This window comes from Gadus morhua, chromosome 23, assembly GCF_902167405.1.
Source record: "Gadus morhua chromosome 23, gadMor3.0, whole genome shotgun sequence".
In the NCBI taxonomy this organism is placed as follows: domain Eukaryota; kingdom Metazoa; phylum Chordata; class Actinopteri; order Gadiformes; family Gadidae; genus Gadus; species Gadus morhua.
This window is the reverse complement of record NC_044070.1, coordinates 19,641,747-19,664,246: the sequence shown is the minus strand read 5'-3', so window position 1 is coordinate 19,664,246 and position 22,500 is coordinate 19,641,747. Positions and strand designations below refer to the sequence as shown.

The 22,500-nt window shown below is 48.4% G+C and overlaps 1 protein-coding gene across 3 annotated transcripts in view; it reads left to right on the top strand.

Moving 5' to 3' along the window:
- The window catches only part of plod2 (procollagen-lysine, 2-oxoglutarate 5-dioxygenase 2), a 32,564-nt gene extending 11,384 nt beyond the window's left edge, over nt 1-21,180 (top strand). Inside the window, exons 3-20 of one of the 3 annotated variants that reach the window (XM_030349084.1) lie at nt 142-275; nt 1,330-1,493; nt 4,017-4,129; nt 4,575-4,638; nt 5,231-5,328; nt 6,531-6,632; nt 10,220-10,345; nt 10,827-10,948; nt 11,845-11,949; nt 13,213-13,338; nt 13,810-13,951; nt 14,985-15,047; nt 16,101-16,214; nt 16,803-16,868; nt 17,597-17,701; nt 18,233-18,379; nt 18,644-18,769; nt 20,563-21,180. In XM_030349084.1, coding sequence (XP_030204944.1) covers nt 142-275; nt 1,330-1,493; nt 4,017-4,129; nt 4,575-4,638; nt 5,231-5,328; nt 6,531-6,632; nt 10,220-10,345; nt 10,827-10,948; nt 11,845-11,949; nt 13,213-13,338; nt 13,810-13,951; nt 14,985-15,047; nt 16,101-16,214; nt 16,803-16,868; nt 17,597-17,701; nt 18,233-18,379; nt 18,644-18,769; nt 20,563-20,718 — 2,073 coding nt within the window. In that variant the 3' untranslated portion in view covers nt 20,719-21,180. Of the gene's footprint in view, nt 1-141; nt 276-1,329; nt 1,494-4,016; nt 4,130-4,574; nt 4,639-5,230; nt 5,329-6,530; nt 6,633-10,219; nt 10,346-10,826; nt 10,949-11,844; nt 11,950-13,212; nt 13,339-13,809; nt 13,952-14,984; nt 15,048-16,100; nt 16,215-16,802; nt 16,869-17,596; nt 17,702-18,232; nt 18,380-18,643; nt 18,770-19,018; nt 19,106-20,562 lie in introns of those variants that run through there. The other 2 variants (XM_030349086.1, XM_030349085.1) reach the window with 2 other exon arrangements.
- Nucleotides 21,181-22,500: the final 1,320 nt, after the last annotated feature.

The window sequence follows — 22,500 nt, the reverse complement described above, 5'->3', positions numbered from 1 at the left end:
GTACTAATGTAGTGCTATCTAAACTACTCTCTGTACTACTGTAGTACTATATACACACTACTAACTGTACTGATGTAGTTCGGACTATACTCCTAGCTGTAGTACTGACTCGACCACCTTCGGTCCTACTCTCTGCCCCAGGTTCTGGGGCTGGGGTCGGACTGGCGTGGAGGGGACGTGGGGACCTCCATCGGTGGGGGGCAGAAGGTCCGCCTCCTGAAGGAGGCCTTGGAGGTTCTGGACCTCAAGGACATGGTGGTGCTGGTAGTGGACAGGTGGGTTCTGCTGCACCTTAACATCTGGACCACCTCGGACCTCTAGGGTCTGGTGGGTTCTGGTCTAGGTTTACCTCTAGACCACCTCGGATCGCTAGGGGGACACAGACCACCGGATGAACGTCGCGGGTGGTCCCCCAAAATATTTGCCAAACGTTGTCTTTGAAGAAAGATGTCAATGCAATATTCCAGTTTTAGTTCAAATGTAGATCCATGAATCCACAGCCATACACACGTCCTCCTGAATGTAGACTTAATACAATCAAATCTGAAATATCTCTCCATGCTATTTATTCGTCCCTGTGAGGTAAGGGACTGAACAACAACAGTTTTTTACTGCATTCAGACAGAATGTCTGAATAGGCGCTTGTCTAATCTAAGCGCCTATCTGTGTGGGACGTATCAATTAGACATTATGATAATTGCCCTAATTGCAGCCCAGGCTGAGCCTCTTGGATGAGGCTGCTCGTTAAGACCGGCAGGTAGACGCTGCTGCTGCCAAAGTCCCGTGGAAAGTACAAGTGAGTGGCGGAGCTAATAGCAGCCTCCAGCCCACGACTCTAAGTAGAGGATGCTTCCCACATCGTTTGAATACTGCACTTTGGGGGTACCCACCCTGCCCGGGCATTGAGGAAACACAGCCACTTCCTTTTAACAAGGAAATGGCTGTATTTAAGTATTTTCACCACGCTATGATTATCTTCTGGTGTATAATGGTGCTGCTAAGCAATCTGGGGTCACCATAATGTCTTGAGGTTTAGCGTGTGCGCATGGGTATGTGTATGTGTGCGGGCGTGCCTGTGGACCCCATGTCCTTCAGCATGAGGGAAGGAGATGAAGTGTCCTCGAGTGAGACGGTAAACAGAGAGTTTTTGGTCCGGTAGAATTCCTTCCAGAACAATCTATTCCCCTGAGAGAAAGCCATGACTGTTTACACACAGCTCAGCCTCAACGAGTAGCAGCCCACGGGCCGTCGGGACGTTCTGAAGTTCGAACGGCTGTCGGCCGCAGATCTTTCAGCCTGACGAACGCTGTGTTTGTTCTCCCCTGACAGCTACGATCTTATCTTCTCGGGGGGCCCCGAGGAGTTGCTGAGCAAGTTCCAGCAGACCAATCACAGGGTGGTGTTTGCGGCGGAGGGGCTTGTCTGGCCCGACAAGAGGCTGGCGGAGAAATACCCGTCGGTGCGCAGCGGCAAGCGGTTCCTCAACTCCGGAGGTGAGGAGCAGGCATCGCAACGGGTGCGGAGGTCTGTCATGGTATCGCCATGACAACCCGTTGAAACATTCCAGCCCCCATGAGTCTAAACATGTTTGAGTAGAGCGAAGGGATCTGGTCTGCTGATAGCAAGTAGATCGTCTGATAGTCTGTAGACCAAATGACGTTTTTTTGAAGCTATTCTCATCTCGGGATCCAAAATAAATCTTCGGTAATCCTGAGTTTCCTGAGAGTCCTGTCCACTGTGTCACACCCCAACCCTCCTCCAACGGGATTGTGACCCAGGTTTGGGTGCCAACCCTTTGTTTAAGGAACGCTTGGTGACCAGAACCAGTCCAGACTGGATCACCTGCCGAGTTCCTCTACGGCGGAGGCGTAATGGGTTCAGGAAGGGTGAGAGGCTGGTGTTATGTCCAGCGGGCTTTGTTAATATTATCTTTTCTCTAAATCGTAAGCGTATTTTCCTTGTAAACATTATCCTATTGGACGAGGGAGCTGGTATTTCCTGGCTGGGGGACAGTGGACAATGGCAGCTCTTTAACCCAGGACCCAGCAGCCCTAGTCTGGACTGTCTGAACCCCATCACGGGGTCTGGGCTGGTCTGGTCTGGTCTGGTCTGATCTGGTCTGGTCTAGGCCTTCTCCAACTGCTCATAACACAAAGCAACAAGGTCACCAGCAACACAGTCACTACAAAGGACCAGTTAGGATCTGGTCTAGTAACGTATTGGTAGTAGGCTTGTCTAGAAAGGATTAGTAGGCTGGTCTACAGAGGTTGAGTAGGCCAGTTAGGGTTGAAGGCTGATCTAGTTAGGGTTAGTTAGTGGCCTGTAGAGCAGGTCTTGGTTGGTTGGTCAGGGTTAGTTAGTTAGTTGTCTGTAGAGCAGCTCTTGGTTGCTCAGGATTAGTAAGTGGTCTGTAGAGCAGGTCTTGGTTGCTCAGGGTTAGTTAGCGGTCTGTAGAGCAGGTCTTGGTTGGTCAGGGTTAGTTAGTTAGTTAGTTGTCTGTAGAGCAGGTCCTGGTTGCTCAGGGTTAGTTAGTGGTCTGTAGAGCAGGTCTTGGTTGGTCAGGGTTAGTTAGTTAGTGGTCTGTAGAGCAGGACTTGGTTGGTCAGGGTTCAGCCCAAGTCAACTTTATCAAGGGTACAATAAGGTCACTGTGATGTGCGGGCTGTTCGTTTCTTGCGATCAGACGAGACCCGTCACCCTGCTGTCCAGATGATCGCCGGCCCCAGCGTGGGGGGGGGGGGGGGGGGGGTCATGTGTGAAAAGTTTCACCCGCTCGCCTGAGGATCCTGGACACACTGCAGCGATGGAAGCCCTGTTTCAAAGTGTCGGGGGCTTGTGTGTTAAGGGGCAGGATGAACACGAGGTCTCTGTTCAGAGGCCGGGGGACAGCTGGAAGTTATATTCCTACAAATTATAGTTAGACTATTACCAATTTTCCATCATGTCTGCCCTTCACCGTTTATTAAGCTGATCCATATACTTTCTGCTTTATAGAAAATAGACACACAAATGACCAAATTATACCCAAACTAAACATCTTTACACAAAAACAACACATCTTTAGACAGAAACTACACATCTTTACACAAAGACTTCACACAGAGCAGCAACACAAGCAGCTACGGCCAGGGTGGAACCCTTGAACCCAGTGTTCTGGTTTAATGTTTATGGTGCTATATGTAAAATTAGCTACGTGCTGTGTTTAGCATGGAGCCATATGCGTTTAGCTTGGCGCTGGAGTTAGCATTGTGTTATATACGTTCAGCCTGATGCTAGGGTTAGCACGATGCTATAGAAGTTTAGTTTGGCGCTTGCGTAAGCCGGCTGCTATGCACATTAAGCATGGCACTGGGTTCACCATGGTGCTATATTTATTTAGCTTGGTGCCGCGGTGAGCATGGTGCTGTGTAAGTTTAGCTTCATGCTTGGGTTAGCATGGCGCTTTATAAGTTTAGCTTGGTCCTGGGGTTAGCATGACGTTATATATGTTTAGCTTGGTCCTGGGGTTAGCATGACGCTATATACGTTTAGCTTGGTCCTGGGGTTTGCACGTTGTTAAATAAGTTTAGCCTAGCACTGGGGTAAACATGGCACTATATAAGTTTAGCATAGCGCTGGGGTTAGCACATTGTAAAATAAGTTTAGCCTAGCGCTGGGGTTGGCACGTTGTTAAATAAGTTTAGTTTAGCGCTGGGGTTAGCCAGTTTTGTTTACGTTTGGCTTGGTGCTGGGGGGATACAGTGTTATATAAGCCTCGCTTGGCACTGGATCCCTGCTTGGTTACATTCTCATGCAGCGGTCTGCGGGTGCGGGGGTTCCGCTTCCTGATCATGAGGTTATGCCAAAAATGTCCACTTTTAACGCTGGTCCGTTGCCAAGGAAACGTTCCTCTAAGCATATGTAATTCTAACTCTCTGGAGACCCATCTGTGGGACCTCTGTGGCTCTTCTATAGAAAGGTGTTCAATGACCAGTTTTTTTGTCCCGCTTTTAACTTTCCTGGATTGTCACCCTCAGGAATTATGGGATACGGCACTTCCATAAAAGAAATGGTGGGCCAGTGGAATCTCCATGACAACGACGACGACCAGCTGTTCTACACTAAGATCTACCTGGACTTCCAGCAGAGGGTGAGCTGAACACCAGGGTTGTGAGGTCATCCCTCTAAACGCTCCCATGGCCTCCACACTAGGACTGGGCGATTTGGCCTAAAAGTAAAAGAACCGATTTTTCAAACCAAACCCGATTATCGGATTTAATCCATATTTTTTCTATGATTGACAAATATATATTTTTTTTAAGTTTGGATTTTATTTGAAGATTAACAATTGTTTGGTTACTAGGCTTTAGAGAAACTCTAAACACTCACTTTTTCAGCGCATGCTGCGATGTTGAGATTTGAATCTTTAAAAATAAAGTATACATATTTTTTTCTTTTTTCAATAATCGATTTTCTTTAAAAAAAAAAATCGGTTATTGACCATAAATTCGAATTAAGATTCAAAATCTATTAATCGCCCAGCTCTACTACACACATTAAAACCCTCTCTCTCTCTCTCCCTGTGCTCCCCTCAGGAAGGCCTCAACATGACTCTGGACCACAAGTGCCAGATCTTCCAGAATCTGAACGGGGCTATCGGTGAGTGACATCACCAAACCGATACCTAAAAGCCCTCAAGATAGTTTCAGTGTGTAAATCACACCCCGACCGCACACTCTGAGCACTCCCAGAAGGGCATCTGTGGTCCAGATGCCAGGGGACATCTGGGGGCACCTTGTGGCCCAAAGTGGTCCCGCGGGGCAATCCATGAACGTTCTTCCTCGTTTTGAGTCACATCAGCAAACCGACCACTTCAGTGCGTAAATGGGACCCCACCGCACACTCAGAGGACCCTGAGCTCTCCAGAATAGCGAATCCTTACAAATGTTAAAAATGAAGGATCGACCATTCCTGTGTCTCAGTGTTCTGCGTGTGGTCAGAGGGTCTGTTAGCCGATGTCCCAGGATTGTTACTCTAATCCTCGGTAGCTGCTTGTTCGTTGTTGGTGTTACTCTGACCAGCATGAGGCCAGATATCAGCTCCTGGTCTAGAGAAGGTCCAGAGGCCAGAGGCCGGTCTAGAGGCCAAGGCCCTTCTGATCTAGAGACAAGAGCCCATGTGGTCCAGAAGCCCGTCTAGAGGCCAGAGGCCGCTTATGGAGAGGTGTGAACATGTGTCTCTTTTTTCGCAGATGAAGTCATGCTGAACTTCGGCACCGACCGGGTCCGAGTCAGGAACGCTGTGTACGACAGCCTGCCCGTCGTCGTCCACGGCAACAGGAAGAGCAAAGTGAGTGTGATGCCATGCCCTCCACCCCCGCCCATCCTCTCAACAGCGGGCACAACCCCGTCTATAGGTCTAGGACGGTCTACGGTGGTCTATGTACCTAGATCTACACAGTTCTATTCTAGATCTAGCCGGGGCTTGATGGTGCATACACACGCTGAACATACGCTATAGAGACCAGGCCGTGTTCCCATGGCGTCAGTATTCGTAATATCCCTCCGTAGGAGGGCCCCCAGGAACCCAAGCGCCCTCCTCGACCAGAGGGAGCCTGGCTTTTCTCTTTCTCCCATTTCTCTCCCTCTGGGTCTCTCCCTTCAAACCTCCCCATTCGTCTTCCTCTGTCTCTCCCTCCCCCTCTCCCCTCCGTGTGTGTGTGTGTGTGTGTGTGTGTGTGTGTGTGTGTGTGTGTGTGTGTGTGTGTGTGTGTGTGTGTGTGTGTGTGTGTGTGTGTGTCTCTGTGTGTGTGTGTGTGTGTGTGTCTCTGTGTGTGTGTGTGTGTGTGTGTGTGTGTGTGTGTGTGTGTGTGTGTGTGTGTGTGTGTGTGTGAACAGTAAGATACTGTAATCAACCTCCTACTCAGCCAGCTCCCCACTCCTCACATTCCAGCAGTCTGGCAGAGAGCCATGCGTTCTCCAGCCCAAACCCACCATGACTCATTGCCCCCAAACGGGCCGACTAGAGTCTAGCGCCGGAGCTATCGCACTCGCGTCAACATCTAATGCAACCGCATCTAGCGCTGGAGCTAATTCATACGCTTCTAGCGCTGGAGCTATCACACTCGTGTCCAGAGATACTGCAACAGCATCCAGAGCTAATGCACTAGAATCTAGCACTGAAACTAATGCATAAACTTAATGCATCTAGTGCTAAGTCAGCTGAACTAGCCTTAAAGATAAAGCACAAGGATCTAGAGGTAATGCAGCTTCTAGAGCTTGTGCACTGATTAGCGTCTGAGCTCATGTGCTAGCTTCAAGAGCTAGCTGACAAGCATCAAGACCTAATGATAATTTAATGAATTGTACGAGTGATTTGAAATTAAGAGAGTCCAGTTATAGAGGTGGGTTGTACACACATCCACCTTTATAAAGGTTAAAAATAGATACATAAACACCTTGCTTCCATTTAGAGTGGTGTGAGTGTTAGCAGCCGAGCTACCAGAAAGAGTGGAGATGTACGCTGGTACTGACCTCCTGATGTGTTTCCAGATCTATCTCAACTACCTGGCCAACTACGTCCCCAACGCCTGGAACAACGAGCAGGCCTGCACCATCTGCGACCACAACATGCTGGACCTGTCTCAGCTGGAGGTAGGTACACCCCCAGCAGACCCGTGTGTTGTTTCATTGACGGCCTGTAGGGGGCGTCGTGGAGGAGGATAATGCAGAGCGACATGTTTCCCCCTCTAAAAGGGTAATTCCGGCAAAAATTGAAGCCCGGGTCTTTTTTGGCATGAAGCCCCATAAAATGAGCCCTCCAGACACTTTTTTTCGTTGATAATCGAGGAGAGAGCTTGGCGTGTTACATTGCTCTTGCATGGAGCAATGTAACAGCCCAAATGGCTTCAATTACATTGGCTAGGGGGCGATGTGACTCTTCCAATTCGTCATTTTTTAATCCACTAATATTGCTCAAAATAGCACCAAACCTCTGCAGTAGCATGACTAGGGTCCTTACACATAAAACGAAGAATCAACAACTTAGTTAGAGTAGCGGGCGTTTATTAAAAAAGACTGTTTTCCAAGTTCTTTGCCGGAATCACACTTTAAGGCTGCTACACTCAACCACCATATAAAGCGTGTGCGGAGTCTCGGTTGAGTTTGGGTAAAAATCTATTCAATGTGTTCAGCTGTGTTTGAAGCTTTTGCAACCACGCGGACGGTGTCTGGTCCGATTTAACAAGCAAAGTCTAAGAGTGTGGGCGTCTGAGGACCTGAGCCTCTGATAACCAGCCAATCAGCGCAGTGTGTGGGAGGGGCAGACCTACGCCACCCAATGTCAAGGAGACGCATTGCATCTCACGCAAGAGCAGAACGTACTACTCTACTTTGAAGTTGGCAGTAGTCTTCACGGTGTGTTTCAATGCATCTTTTCCGCCGAACATGTCGTACGAGAGACAACGGAGTGGTCGGTTAAAGGCAGTTGGCCGTTGGTTTGAGTCTGGGCTGTGTGTGGGCTCCTTTAGTCAACAGGGAGGAATGGGATTTCATTCTCGTAATATGAGGCCCATAAACCGAATGTCTCTGCTTGGATCGGATCCCAGTTAATCTTGGCAATGGTATTTAATTAAAAAGTTATTAATGTCAATTAGTTTTGGCCGTAGGCATCAAGGCCTGCCCTCAATTTTGCCAAAAACTGTGCCAAATATGGCCAGAGTGGTGTTGTGTAAACCAATGGGTGATGGACAGGCTTCGTTCACTCAATTTCCTCTCTCTGTGTGAGGAGTATCTGACGTGGCCTCAGACCCTGGCCTCCCTCTGGTCCTCTTCTCTGTGTGGGGGTATCTGACGTGGCCTCCACCATGAGGACCAGAGGGAAGACAGGGTCCGAGCCAACCCTCATGTATCCAGGACTGGGCTTAGCATGGTCCAGACTACTGAGGAGGAGGAGGAGGAGGAGGAGGAGGGGGAGGAGGAGGAGGAGGGGTAGGAGGAGGAGGAGGAGGAGGAGGAGGAGGAGGAGGAGGAGGAGGAGGAGGAGGAGGAGGGGTAGGAGGGAGAGGAGCAGGAGGTGGAGGTGGAGGAGGGAGAGGAGGAGGAGGAGGAGGGAGAGGAGGAGGAGCAGGAGGATGAGAGAGGAGGTGGAGGAGGAGGAGTAGGAGGAGGAGGGAGAAGAGGAAGAGGAGGAGCAGGAGGACGAGAGAGGAGGTGGAGGACGAGGAGAAGGAGCAGGAGGTGGAGGGAGAGGAGGAGGAGGAGGAGGAGATGGAACAGGAGGTGGAGGAAGAGGAGGAGGAGGAGGAGGAGGAGGAGGAGGAGGAGGAGGAGGAGGAGGAGGAGGAGGAGGAGGAGGAGGAGGAGAAGGAGGAGGGAGAGGAGGAGGAGGAGGTGCAGGGGGTGTATTAGGAGAGAGAGGAGCAGGAGGTGGAGGGAGAGGAGGAGGAGGAGGAGATGGAGCAGGAGGTGGAGGAAGAGGAGGAGGAGGAGGAGGAGGAGGGAGAGGAGGAGGAGGAGGAGGTGCAGGGGGTGTGTTAGGAGAGAGAGGAGCAGGAGGTGGAGGGAGAGGAGGAGGAGGAGGATGGGAGGAGGAGGAAGAGGGAAAGACCAGTGTTCCCAGGGTCCAGTGGGCGGTGTGAAGGCCAGCCCAGGAGGCTGGAGACCTAACCCAGCTGTTAGTGGGCTGACCACCCCGTCCAGCCTTCGGTTTCTTCACCGCGGTCACCGGCGAGCCGACGGCACAGTTCAGACGACCAGATGATGGACATTATGTACATTATATAACTCCTCTATATTCTACTCCACACTGCGGTGGAGGTTAACACAACACTCGCGTCCTCACATCGTCTGCATGCCCCCGCTTCGACAATATTCTGAAATATGAAAAAGCCCGTCATTCAGTTTGCTGGGCATCCATTTGAAGTATGCAGATGTTTTGTCACGAATAATTAATGCCAATTCTCCCGGGAACCTTCCATTACCCCATGAAAGGGTAGTGGGTGTACTGACGGGAAATCCTGGTCATCCTTTCCCGGTATGAATCCCTCTTTTAGTTATTATAACAGTGTAGATGTGTTATGTTCCGGGGTGAACTGGGGTCAACAACGGGAGAGCTGAATTTCGTCTGGGTCCGTTGGTCCTGCTGTGCAAACAGGCACACACACAGACACACAAACGTGCACGCACACACATACACAAACACAAGCACACACACACGTTAGCACACACAGACACGCTGGCACTCACACACGATTACACGATTACACAAACGCACACACACATGCATAAAAAAACCCACATGCACACTCACGCACGCACACGCAAGCACACACAGGTATACGCACACATACAGACACTCGCTAGAACACACAGACACGCTGGCACACACACACAAACACACACACGCACACGCACACACACACACACACAGACACACATTCTCTGGCACACAAAGACACGCTGGCACCCACACACACATACACACACACACACACACACACACACACACACACACACACACACACACACACACACACACACACACACAGACAAAGCGCTGGTGGCGTGATTGGAGGTTAGGATGGTCCTCAGTTAGCTGCCCTCCTCAGAGCTAAAAACAGCTCCGCAATTAGCCGCTTCCTCGCGTTCCCGTTTGAACTGCAAACCATCCTGAGCTGGACAGTCTCTCTAGACTGTGGCTTGGCCCGAGCATCATGGGAAAAAGAGTTTCTGCTCTGTGTTGCTCTCACTGTCTCTACAACAGACCCTGAGCGCTGAAAGCTGTAGAATATATAGATATAGATATATATTTATATAGGCCGTTATACTGTACGTACCAGTCTTGCTGGAGAACCGTTTTTCATACCATATCCCAGCGCTCTGAAATGAGCTCATGGACTGAGCGCCTTCATGTGTTACATCATCGAATGGTGAGGCGTTGGAGGTGTTGGCGGTGCGGTCGGAGCCGAAGCGCACGTTACTGGATTATCTGGCCCGCCGCGAGACGCCAGACCCGCACCAAACGGTTGTTTTGAATGCGGGCGAAGTCAAGCAAGAGTGAAGTGGTTCAGCCGGAGCACAGCGGTGGACCTTCTGTGGCCATGTGGGCGTTTGACATGCAGTATGATGAACACCAGTTGAGACGTCATATGTTTGGACAGCTATGATTCATGGTAAACAGACTTCCATTTCCAGCCAGTTTATTTACAGCAGAGCTACAGAGTGTCTCTCTGGCCCCGCAGGCCTTCCCCGAGGTGCTGCTGGGAGTCTTCATCGAGCAACCCTCGCCCTTCCTCCCAGAGTTCTTCCAGAGGCTGCTGACCCTGGACTACCCCCGAGAGAAGCTCAGTCTGTTCCTGCACAACCAGGTGGGACCCCCCCGCTACGCCCCCCCGCGAGTCCGCCGCTCAACCTCCAGCTCTATACCAGACACCGCCTTCACCACTGCACCACAACTACACCAACTCTGCCTCTATGCACCTCAAGCAACACCACCTCCAACACCACCTCCACCACCCTTTACATCCAAATCCTCCACTGAGAGCACCACTAGCAACACCACCTCCACCGTATTCATCCAAATCCTCCACCGAGACCACCTCCAGCAGACCTACCCCTCCACGTCCTCCACCTCCACCAACACCACCTGCCCATCCTCCACCAACACCACCTCCAACACCACATCCACCTCTATACCTCCACCTCTATAACCCCGCCTCCACCGACACCAACTCTAACACCGCCTGCATCAAAAAATACGGGCGGGCACACCTCATCCAAACACCTCCTCCACCTCCCAGTGCGTTGGACGTGCGATGGTTTCATGTTGTCTTCATGTTGTGTGGTCAGGAAGTCCTCCATGAGAAACACATCGAGAAGTTCTGGACGGAGCAGCGTCACCACTTCAAGAGCTTCAAGGTGGTCGGACCAGAGGAGAACCTCAGCCAAGGAGACGCCCGCAACATGGGCATGTAGGTGGACCGCATTACCCACAATGCCCTGCTCTCCTAATAAGATATAGGGATGTGTGTTGGATTCACATCCTCCTGTAGAAAGGTTAATAGAAGATAGAGATGGAGAAGCTAAAGCCTTGAACTGGGGTGTAGAGATGGTAGAAGGTCATGTGTAGGGTAGAGGTCATGTGTTGGGTAAAGGTCATGTGTAGGGTAGAGGTCATGTGTAGGGCAAAGGTCATGTGTAGGGTAGAGGTCATGTGTATGAGGTTGATGGTACTTGGTCATGTGTATGGGGTTGATGGTAGCAGGATGTGTAGGGGGTTGATATGGTAGGAGATCATGTAAGGGGTTGATGGTAGCAGGATGTGTACGAATAGAATCCAGAACCTCACCCATCATTGCTCAGCCAGGGCAGTGTTTACATCAATCAACTCATCAACCACATCATTAGTCACGCCAGCCCATAATACTAAAGTCTGTGGTTCATCAGCCTCCTCTAATTTGCTCATAGGCATTCTCTCCTTTCCACTTTCAGACTTCTGTCTCACTCTCACTGTGTCTCTTGATCCCTTTCTTACTGTCTCTCTTTATGTCTCTCTCTCTCTCACTGTGTCTCTTAATCCTTCTATCACAGTCTCTCTCTCACTGTCTCTCTTGATGTGTCTCTCATTGTCTCTCACTGATTCTCAGTGTGTCTCTCTACATCGCTTTATCAATGAATCTGACTCTGTATCCCAATGTCATGGACAGAGGTTTAATTTCATGTTCCTGTGTGTGTGTGTGTGTGTGTGTGTGTGTGTGTGTGTGTGTGTGTGTGTGTGTGTGTGTGTGTGTGTGTGTGTGTGTGTGTGTGTGTGTGTGTGTCTGTGTGTGTGTGTGTGTGTGTGTGTGTGTGTGTGTGTGTGTGTCAGGGACCTCTGTCGTAAGGATTCTAGCTGTGGCTACTACTTCAGCATTGACTCGGACGTCATGCTGACCAACCGGCAGACTCTGAAAATCCTCATCGAACAGAACAGGTAAAGTCAGCCATGTTGGATCCTAATTGACAGCACAGGCAGCCACAGCCATGTTGGATCCTCATTGACATAACGGGTAGCGTTATGTCAATAACGGGTAGCGTTATGTTAATAGAGATCCAACCATGTTGGATCTCTATTAACCTAAAAGGTAGAGTCAGCCATGTTGGATCCTTTGAAACAGAACAGGTAGTGTCAGCCATGTTGGATCCCTATTAACCTAAAAGGTAGAGTCAGCCATGTTGGATCCTTATTAACAGAACAGGTAGAATCGGCTATGTTTGATCCTTACCTGAACAGGTAGAGTCAGCCATATTGAACCTTATTATTATTGAACCGTGGAGTAGGCCATGTTGGATCCTTATCAACAAACGGTAGAGTCAGCCATGTTGGATCTGCGTGGGCGGGGTTGCAGAGCCGGCATGGCGCTGACAGGCCGGGCGGTCTCACGCCTCAAAGGAGATAAAACCACCAGAAGTTCAGAGTCGCATGGAAGGAGGTTAAAAATACTCCCCAGGCTTCCTGTTTCTGCCAGCTCAGGCGGGAAGGTCACGGCTGCCCGACATACCTTTATTACACAAATTATTTCACAGTTAAAAAAGTCCTCTGGGGAAAAGGCAGAAATAGAAAGTCGACGTGAGCGTGCGGTGAGCTGGTCTCCTCCCTCCTGGTGGTTTGAACTCCAGGCTCTGCCAATAAACGTTCTCTGTTTAAAAGGCGGAATTAATTGAATTGGTCAGACTACAAAGCACTACAAAGGACAACTCTGTGACCGCGGAATGACGGAAAACAACATGGCGTCCTTCTTTGTGAGGTTCGCGAGACAAAAGGGTTTGAGACGCGGTATAGCGTGTGAAATCTCTCTCCCTTTGTCTCTCTACCGCTCTCTATATCTCTCGCTGTTTCTCTATCTCTCTCCCCTTCTCCTTCTCTGTCTGTCTCTCTCTCCCTGCCTTTCTACCTCTCTCTGGCTTACTCTCTCCCTCTGACTCTCTGTCTCTCTCTCTCTGTCTCTCTCTGTATTTCTCTCTCTGTATTTCTCTCTCTCTCTGTATTTCTCTCTCTCTCCCTCTCTCTCTCTCTCTCTCTCTCTCTCTCTCTCTCTCTCTCTCTCTCTCTCCCTCTCCCTCTCTCTCCCCCTCTTTCTCTCTCTCTCTCTCTCTCTCTCTCTCTCTCTCTCTCTCTCTCTCTCTCTCTCTCTCTCTCTCTCTCTCTCTCTCTCTCTCTCCCCTCTCTCTCTCTCTCTCTCTCTCTCTCTGACAGGAAGGTGATCGCCCCCCTGGTGACACGCCACGGGAAGCTGTGGTCCAACTTCTGGGGTTCTCTGAGCCTGGACGGGTACTACGCCCGCTCTGAGGACTACATCGACATCGTGCAGGGCAAGAGGATGTGAGTTGGGGCCCTGCTTCATTTCGAGGTTGAGCGTGACAATGGCCGCAGTCAGAGCCGACCTCCGCAGGCGGGCCGACGCTGGGCTGTCCCAACGAGGCCAGCAGACGGCTCCTGGCTGCTGGGGAAGCCCGCCAGCACTAATGGGGGGTTGGGTCATCGCTTGGCCCAGGATCTGTCGTCAGGCTCAGCGGACCAGACCCAGGGCCGAGTCCTGGTTAGGCTGGGTGGTGTGTGGCTGGGTTTGACAGGCTGGGTCTGGCTTAGACTGGTTGAGACAGGGTCTGGGTAAGACTGGTAAGAATAGTTTAGGCTGGGTCTGGGTTAGACTGGTTCTGGGTTAGACTGGGTCTGGGTTAGACTGGTCCTGGGTTAGACTGGGTGAGACTGGTCCTGGGTTAGGCTGGGTCTGGGTTGGACCTGGTTTGGGTTAGACTTGCTAACCTGCCCCCCCCCCCCCCCGCTGTGTAGAGGCGTGTGGAACGTGCCGTTCCTTGCCCACGTCTACCTGGTCCAGGGTGCCGCCCTGAGGGACGAGCTGAAGGAGAAGAACCTCTTCGTCCTGGAGAAACTGGACCCGGACATGGCCCTGTGTCGGCACACCAGGGAGATGGTACGGCCCAAACCCACCCGCTACACAGTAGACACACCAGGGAGATGGTACGACCAAAACCCACCCAGCTACAGAGCACCTTAAATACCTTAACATCAATCCTGCTACACTTTATAACACCTTGAATACCTTAACACCAATCCTGCTACACTGTATATTACCTTAAATACCTGAACACTCAACTTACATTATACAGTATATTACCAAAATACCTGAAGACCCATCCTGCTACATACCATATTACCTTAAATACAAAACACCCATCCTGCTTTACAGTATATTATGTAAAATACCTTAGCATCCATCCTGCTATACAGTATACAACATTATATTGCAAGTTGGTATGCTTGCATTGCCGGATAATAATGGAATATATGTATGAGGATGTTCTGTCATGTCTAGATTTATGTACTGTAGTTACCGTAGCACACATGGTTAGCATGTGGCAGGCGGGCCAAGCTGAGAGATAAACTAAGTCTGTGAATGTTGAGACTCTCTCCTGTACATCAGACGACAACCTGGCAAGTATATTCAGACGCCGTGTCTCCGGCATGATGGTCTCTTTGATGGTCTCTCTGATAGTATCTCTGAAGGTATCTCTGATGGTATTTCTGGCCAACTCCTTCCTCCTTAATCGTCTACTGATCATATGCCAGCATGTCTCCACGACGTCGCAGGGGACCAACCTCGCCCCGTGTGCTTGGGCTATCCTCCTCTCTCTGAAGCCTTGACCTCTGACCTATGCATGACCCTGACTGCATGACCTCACGCTAGTCCTCGGCCTTGTGTCCTGGGCCTTGTGTCCTTGGCCTGCCTTCACACCGCTGTGCAAAGCGGTCGCTGCACCTGAGCCTGTTGGGTCCAGACCTCCGTGGCCGTTGCTCCCTGGCCGTGGTGCTGCCCGGGTTCACCTCCCCCCCCCCCCCCCTTCGTCACCGCCACCACCGCTCCCGCTCACCCCTGCAGGAGACTTTGTGATGATATTCCGGTTCCAGAACCCTTGTGTTACAGCAGAACTTCTCCTTTGTTTTAGACGAGCCACAGGGAGAAGGGCTCCCCTTCTCCGGAATCGTTCCATATGCTCAGACCCCCAAAGGTTCCCCACTTTCATTACTTTAACCGTTGACTTGTGTTGTACTGTGTTTCCAATCGGTGACATAAGCACCCAGAAGGTAGCCGTGTTTAAGACCAATAGAACGTAGAGTGCACCCGCACACAATCTTTGAAAACATTTGTTTAAACAACGTCTGAGGCTTTCTTCAGTGCGGCATTCTTATGAACACAATTCGGATCCACATAAATCCCACAACCCCCGCGCTAGGAACACAGGAGTGACAAAAGCCTGGCTCGCTCTCTGGAAATATATTTATATTTTTGTCTCGTCTGAGTGAGAGGATACATTCATTTGAACACTGAATTTATGGTTCCTTTAAATATAGGTGTTCGTATCTATGCTTCCTTAGAGAGAAGGAGACTATTTATGGTTCCTTAGAGAGTAGGAGACTATCTATTGTCCGTTATAGAGTAGGAGACATCATCTATGGGTCCTTAGAATGTAGAAGACAGAATCTATGGTTTCTTAGAGAGTAGGAGACATCATCTTTGGTTCTTTAGAGAGTAGGTAACATCATCTATGGTTCCTTACAGAGCAGGTAACATTCCCTATGGTTCCTTAGAGAGTAGTAGACATTCTTTATGGCTCCTTAGAGAGTAGGAGATTAGAATAGGGGGGAGACCTCTACTTTTAGCCATCTGGTTTTAATCAAACCTCAGCAACATTTAATCTATGACTCCATCTGTATCTTAACGTAGAAACAAAAGCTATTTTTAACCCCTTCTCCCCCTCACTCCAGCGCTTTAACACCCCTACCCTAGCCCGCCACCTAGCCCAAATAATCTTAAATTATTTGACACAAATAATAAAGGAATAATCACACACACAGATCAATAATCCCAGATTATTCATCAGTGACAGCTCTAGAGCAACCCACGGATTCCAGCTTTCCGACACTCTGGAATTGAACACTAACGACAAACACCAGACTTGTTTTGACAAGCCAGTCCTGATAAACGTCTGAGAGCGTCGGGGAGGTTGAGCTAGATGTTGCACGCCGCCAAATCGATTACAAATCTTACTGTTCTGGTCCAGGGAGTCTTCATGTTCATCACCAACCGCCAAGAATTTGGGCGCCTCATCTCCACCGCCAACTACAACACCTCCCACTACAACAACGACCTCTGGCAGATCTTCCTGAACCCTGTGGTGAGTGACCTCCCCCCGCTAGCCTTATGAAACACCTAGCATAAGTCTGCAGACGTAATGATGGCCGCCGAGCCGTCATGCTAGGGTTGAGCTGCCGGCTGATGAGTGATGAAGGGGCCCTGGTGTAAGGTTAAGTAAGGGTTAGCGCTCGATGGTGTAGCCGGCTGCGTGCTCTGTGTGGGTGTAGCGTTAGCCTGCTCTGAGTGAGGAGTTGAACATGGGAGACGCATCCGCTGGGTTCGTGAGGAACCTAGCATGCAAGTAGCATCCGCTGGGTGTGTGAGGAGCTAGCATGCTAGTAGCGATAGCTGGGTTTGTGAGGAGCTAGCATGCTGGTTGTGATAGCTTGCCCTGTGAGGAGCTAGCGTGTGAGGCCCCTTCATACACTCAAAAACGATGCTGTCCAACGACAAAAGACTATGGCATCGGATGACCAGTTCTGTCGCACAAAAAAAGTGTTGCCTTCATGGTACCTTCCTCGGCTCACCAGCGTGGCCCTAGTGTTGGGTTAAGGGACAGCACGGTGTATGCATGATGCTACTGTATTCATTCCCTGACATTTTCTGGTGTGCCCACTTCTGTTCACAGGACTGGAAGGAAAAATACATCCACAAGAACTACAGTCATATCTTCACATCAAACGTCATGGAGCAGGTGAGTCTGTCGCGGCCGTGTTTCAGATGCTCTGCGCGTTATCTGGTTATGTTTCAGTTCAGCGTGTTATCTGGTTATGTTTCAGTTCAGCGCGTTATCTGGTTATGTTTCAGTTCAGCGTGTTATCCGGTTATGTTTCAGTTCAGCGCGTTATCTGGTTATGTTTCAGTTCAGCGCGTTATCTGGTTATGTTTCAGTTCAGCGTGTTATCTGGTTCTGTTTCAGTTCAGCGTGTTATCCGGTTGTGCTTCAGTCCAGCGTGTTATCTGGTTATGCTTCAGATGTTGAGCTTGTTATCTGGTTATGTTTGAGATGTTATCTGGTTATGTTTCAGATTTTATCTGGTTATGTTTCAGCGTGTTATCTGGTTATGTTTGAGATGTTCATTCATGTTATCTGGTTATGTTTGAGAATTTCACTCATGTCATCTGGTTATGATTCAGCTTGATCCTCTGTGACATCTGGTCAAAAGCCCTTGTTTCATTGATAGAAAACATCTTGCCTTCCTGCAATTTTTTTATGAGGCTTTGTTATGTTTTTATATTCGTCAAATACTGATTAAAAAGAAAGCAGAACAGTGAATCCATCAAAGCGCTCCCAGGGGTGTGCTTAGCGCTGTGGGAGACTGCGGGTAATGATGCAGGCTGGACGCAGTCGACCAGAACATCTGCTGCGGGACTCCAGCGTCCGTCGGTCAGGCCTTCAGGAATGTGTTCTGTGTGTTGCAGCCGTGCCCAGATGTGTTCTGGTTCCCCGTTCTGTCGCAGACGGCCTGTGATGAGATTGTGGAGGAGATGGAGAACTACGGCTCCTGGTCCGGGGGGAGACATGAGGTGAGTCCCCACCGGTGAGCCCTGAGTCTGGCTGGGGCCTGGTGACCTCAGTGCAGCAGGCTCTTGGCTCGGTGTGATGTGTGATGTGATGTGGGCGTGATGTTTCAGCTCTGCCTCATGTTCCAGTGAAGAGAATCTAATCTAAGAATCTTCAGCCGGGGCTCCCCGCCAGCGCAGATACACAGGAAACATCTGGGCCGGGAAGGTGGAGCTGGAGGAGTAGGGTGGAGGTAGGGTGGGGTTAGAAGGGGGTAGAGGGGAGGTAGAGGTGGGGTCAGAGGGGGTAGGGTGGAGGTAGAGGCGCTAAGGTGGAGTTTGAGGGGGTAGGGTGGAGTAAGAAGAGGTAGGGTGGGGTCATAGGGGGTAGGGTGGAGGTAGGGGAGGTAAATGGACTTACAGCCTTGACTGTTCTCCTGACTGGCCTGTCTGGTTCTCTCTTCTGATTGGCCTGTCTGGTTCTCTCTCCTGAGTGGCCTGTCTGGTTCTCTCTTCTGATTAGCCTGTCTGGTTCTCTCTCCTGATTGGCTGCAGGACAAGCGCATCACCGGCGGTTACGAGACGGTCCCGACGGACGACATCCACATGAAGCAGATCGGCTTCGATAAGGAGTGGCTCCACTTCATCCGAGAGTACATCTCCCCAGTCACCCTGAAGGTGTTCAGTGGGTACTACACCAAGGTAAATACTGCAGTGCTACCCGTAAATACTACCCCAAGGTAATACTATAGTACTACACCAAGGTTAATACTATAGTACTACACCAAGATAAACACTGCAGTACTTTTACACCAAGGTATAACACAGGTACTTTGTTAAAACATACTTGCTCATGGGCAGAGGTGATTCAACAAGCATCCCTTTGAGAAGGTCCAGATAAGGGTGGTTTGCAGTGAGCCACGGGTCTAGGTGTGAAAACCCGCTAACACACCTGTGTTTTTCCAGGGCTTCGCTGTGATGAACTTCGTGGTGAAGTACACACCGGGCAGGCAGTCGTACCTGCGACCACACCATGACTCCTCCACCTTCACCATCAACATCGCCCTCAACAACAAACACCTGGACTTCGAGGTGAGCGATCTCTCCCCTCAATGCTAGGAGCCAGTGGCGTAACTATCGGTAAGCAGGGTATGCGGGTGCGTACGGGCCCGGGGCCAATCAGGGGCCCCAAAAAAAAAAAAAAAATCGCTCCGAATCTCTGGTGTTGTTATTGTTCAGACCAATGGTGGATCCTGCAGGTTTATTATATTAATATGAACCTGGTATTAATTATAATAACCAGTAATATTAATATCTGATATTGTTATTATCCCGACGCAGGGCGGGGGCTGCAGGTTTAACATTAACATGAACCTGATATTAATTATAATAACCAGATATATTAATCTCTGACATTGTTATTATCCCGACGCAGGGAGGGGGCTGCAGGTTTAACATTAACATGAACCTGATATTAATTATAATAACCAGTAATATTAATCTCTGACATTGTTATTATCCCGACGCAGGGCGGGGGCTGTAGGTTTAATATTAACATGAACCTGATATTAATTATAATAACCAGTAATATTAATCTCTGATATTGTTATTATCCCGACGCAGGGCGGGGGCTGCAGGTTTAACATTAACATGAACCTGATATTAATTATAATAACCAGTAATATTAATCTCTGATATTGTTATTATCCCGACGCAGGGCGGGGGCTGCAGGTTTAACATTAACATGAACCTGATATTAATTATAATTAGGGATGTCCGATATTGGCTTTTTTGCCGATATCCGATATGCGATTTTGTCCAACTCTATATTTCGATTCCGATATCAGCCGATACCGATGTCGATATTTGGGTTATTTATTTTTCCTCAAACCTAATTTAGGTAACATTACATATCTCCTGTTGTGGAATTAACACAACATGCTTAATGTTATTGTGATGCCCCACTGGATGCATTCTTGAATGTAACAAGGCTTTCCAAATGTTAACATTGTCTGTGCAAAATAAGAAAAATACTTCAACTTAATTTAAGGGAAAAGTGCCATGTTTATTTTTTTTTTTTTAATGGTCTCAGACAACAGTTTGGATTACACTCTCCCTGAGATAATCTTGACAATGCCCACAACAAATAGGGCAAACTTGACTTCACAAATGATAAAACATTGTACCTGAACAACTATGTGCAACATAGCAGTATGTTTCTTTAACTAAAACTCAATAACCTTAATTGAATAAATGCACAAATATGAGTCAATTACAATGTGCACTGTACTGCACAATTTTGAAAACATTTATTTGAGCTATAAATAAAAAAAAAAAAAAAAAAAGAAAATCGGTTTTAAGGCAAAAAAAATCCGATACCGATATTGACCGATATTACATTTTTATGCTAATATCGGGCCGATAATATCGGTGGGCCGATAATATCGGACATCTCTAATTATAATAACCAGTAATATTAATCTCTGATATTGTTATTATCCCGACGCAGGGCGGGGGCTGCAGGTTTAACATTAACATGAACCTGATATTAATTATAATAACCAGTAATATTAATCTCTGACATTGTTATTATCCCGACGCAGGGCGGGGGCTGCAGGTTTAACATTAACATGAACCTGATATTAATTATAATAACCAGTAATATTAATCTCTGATATTGTTATTATCCCGACGCAGGGCGGGGGCTGCAGGTTTAACATTAACATGAACCTGATATTAATTATAATAACCAGTAATATTAATCTCTGACATTGTTATTATCCCGACGCAGGGCGGGGGCTGCAGGTTTAACATTAACATGAACCTGATATTAATTATAATAACCAGTAATATTAATCTCTGATATTGTTATTATCCCGACGCAGGGCGGGGGCTGCAGGTTCCACCGCTACAACTGCTCCATCGAGTCTCCCAGGAAGGGGTGGAGCTTCATGCACCCCGGCCGTCTCACCCACCTCCACGAGGGCCTGCCCACAACCAACGGCACACGCTACATCGCCATCTCCTTCATCGACCCCTGAGCCGCTGAGCCCCTGACCCCTGACCCCCTGACCCCATGAACCCCTGACCCCCTGACCCCTTGAACCCCTGCCCCTCCCTCACGACCTCTAGTGCTACGAGGCGGTTGAGAACCGCCTCTAGGACCTCTGTGAAACAGAGGAGCTTCGATACACGGTGTTGGCTCGCTGCCGACGGGAGAGACCGCGGGCTCAGCCAACACATTCTAGTGCCTTCCATCCCCTCTGCCTCTTGGCCTCACGGTCGGCTCCGGCGGCGGGAGGATCATGGGAAACTAAAGTTTATTTTTCTAACTTTGCACATCAGGATACGAGGACAGCGGCGGAGTTTAATAGGAATTCTGTTTGTACGAAGTTGTGTGTTTTGTTTTTTTTACGGGAAATGTTTCCGCTTACTGGAAAGCTTTCCCACACTGTCAATATCAAGTTGCTTAAATTATTGAAAAATAAAATAAATGGAAAATATGAATGTTTCTTTGTGAAGGGCACCAACTACTACACAATATGGAGGTCTGCAGTAACTATAAAGATATGCCGCTTACAGTAGCTACATAATACACAGGCCTACAGCAACTACACAATATACATGCCTACAGTACCTACACAATATACAGGCTTACAGTAGCTAAACAATATAAAGGTCCTACATTAACAACACAATACACAGGCCTACAGTAACTTTACACTATAAGCAGGATTATAGTAAAGATAACACAATAACCAGGCCTACAGCAACTACACACAGACCTACATTCTACACAACCCCCGGCCTAAAGTAACTATTGCACAACCCCCAACCCCTACATACTAGACAATACACAGACCTACAGTGCGTTTTACACCAGGGGTCAGCAACCTTTTCAACGTGCAGTGCCAGTTTGACATTTTCTCGTCAATGAGTGTGTCTTAAGCAACAATATATTAAGAATTAAGCTGAATTATGCTACAGCGACCAAAAACATTTCCAGAAGACCTGGAATTGTTTTATTTCCATATAGTCCACTATCATGCATCAACATTTTAAATGTTTTTCTTTCTTGTTATATTTGCTACATGGGCTTACAAATTATAATTAAATGTGTCCAATCTTAAAACACCACTTTCAGTGGTGTTTTAAGATTGGACATATTTAATTTTTTTTTTTTTCATTTTCATTCAAAAACAAATTTGCACTGTGAGAAATGTAAAAAACAAGAATATATGAGAATGTTGGAACCATCCACATCAATATCTTTAAGACATGTACAGCTTGGCAAAACCATGTGAAGGCGATGCATACAGGCCACTTTCAGATCCCATTTCAGAGCACTGCTTTCAGTAACTCATTTAATCATATTTGCACTGGGAGGAAATGCCCAAAACCGAATAAAGTGCAAAAAAAATAATCGGTAGTAATAATTATGCTGCCGTATTGTGCGGTGAAACTTTTAATAATAATAATAAAATATAAAATATATATATATATATATATAGATAAATCAATTATTTTAAATGTGCCAATGATTAAGCTGCCACGTGCCAGTGGTGGCACGCGTGCCTAGGGTTGCCGACCCCTGTTCTACACAATTCACAGACCTAAATATTACAAAACACCCAGCCCTACAGTAACTACACAACACCCCGGCCTACAGTAACTACACAACACCCAGGACTACAGTAACTAAACAACACCCAGGACTAGAGTAACTACACAACACCCAGGACTACAGTAACTACACAACACCCAGGCCTACAGTAACTACACAACACCCCGGCCTACAGTAACTACACAACACCCCGGACTAC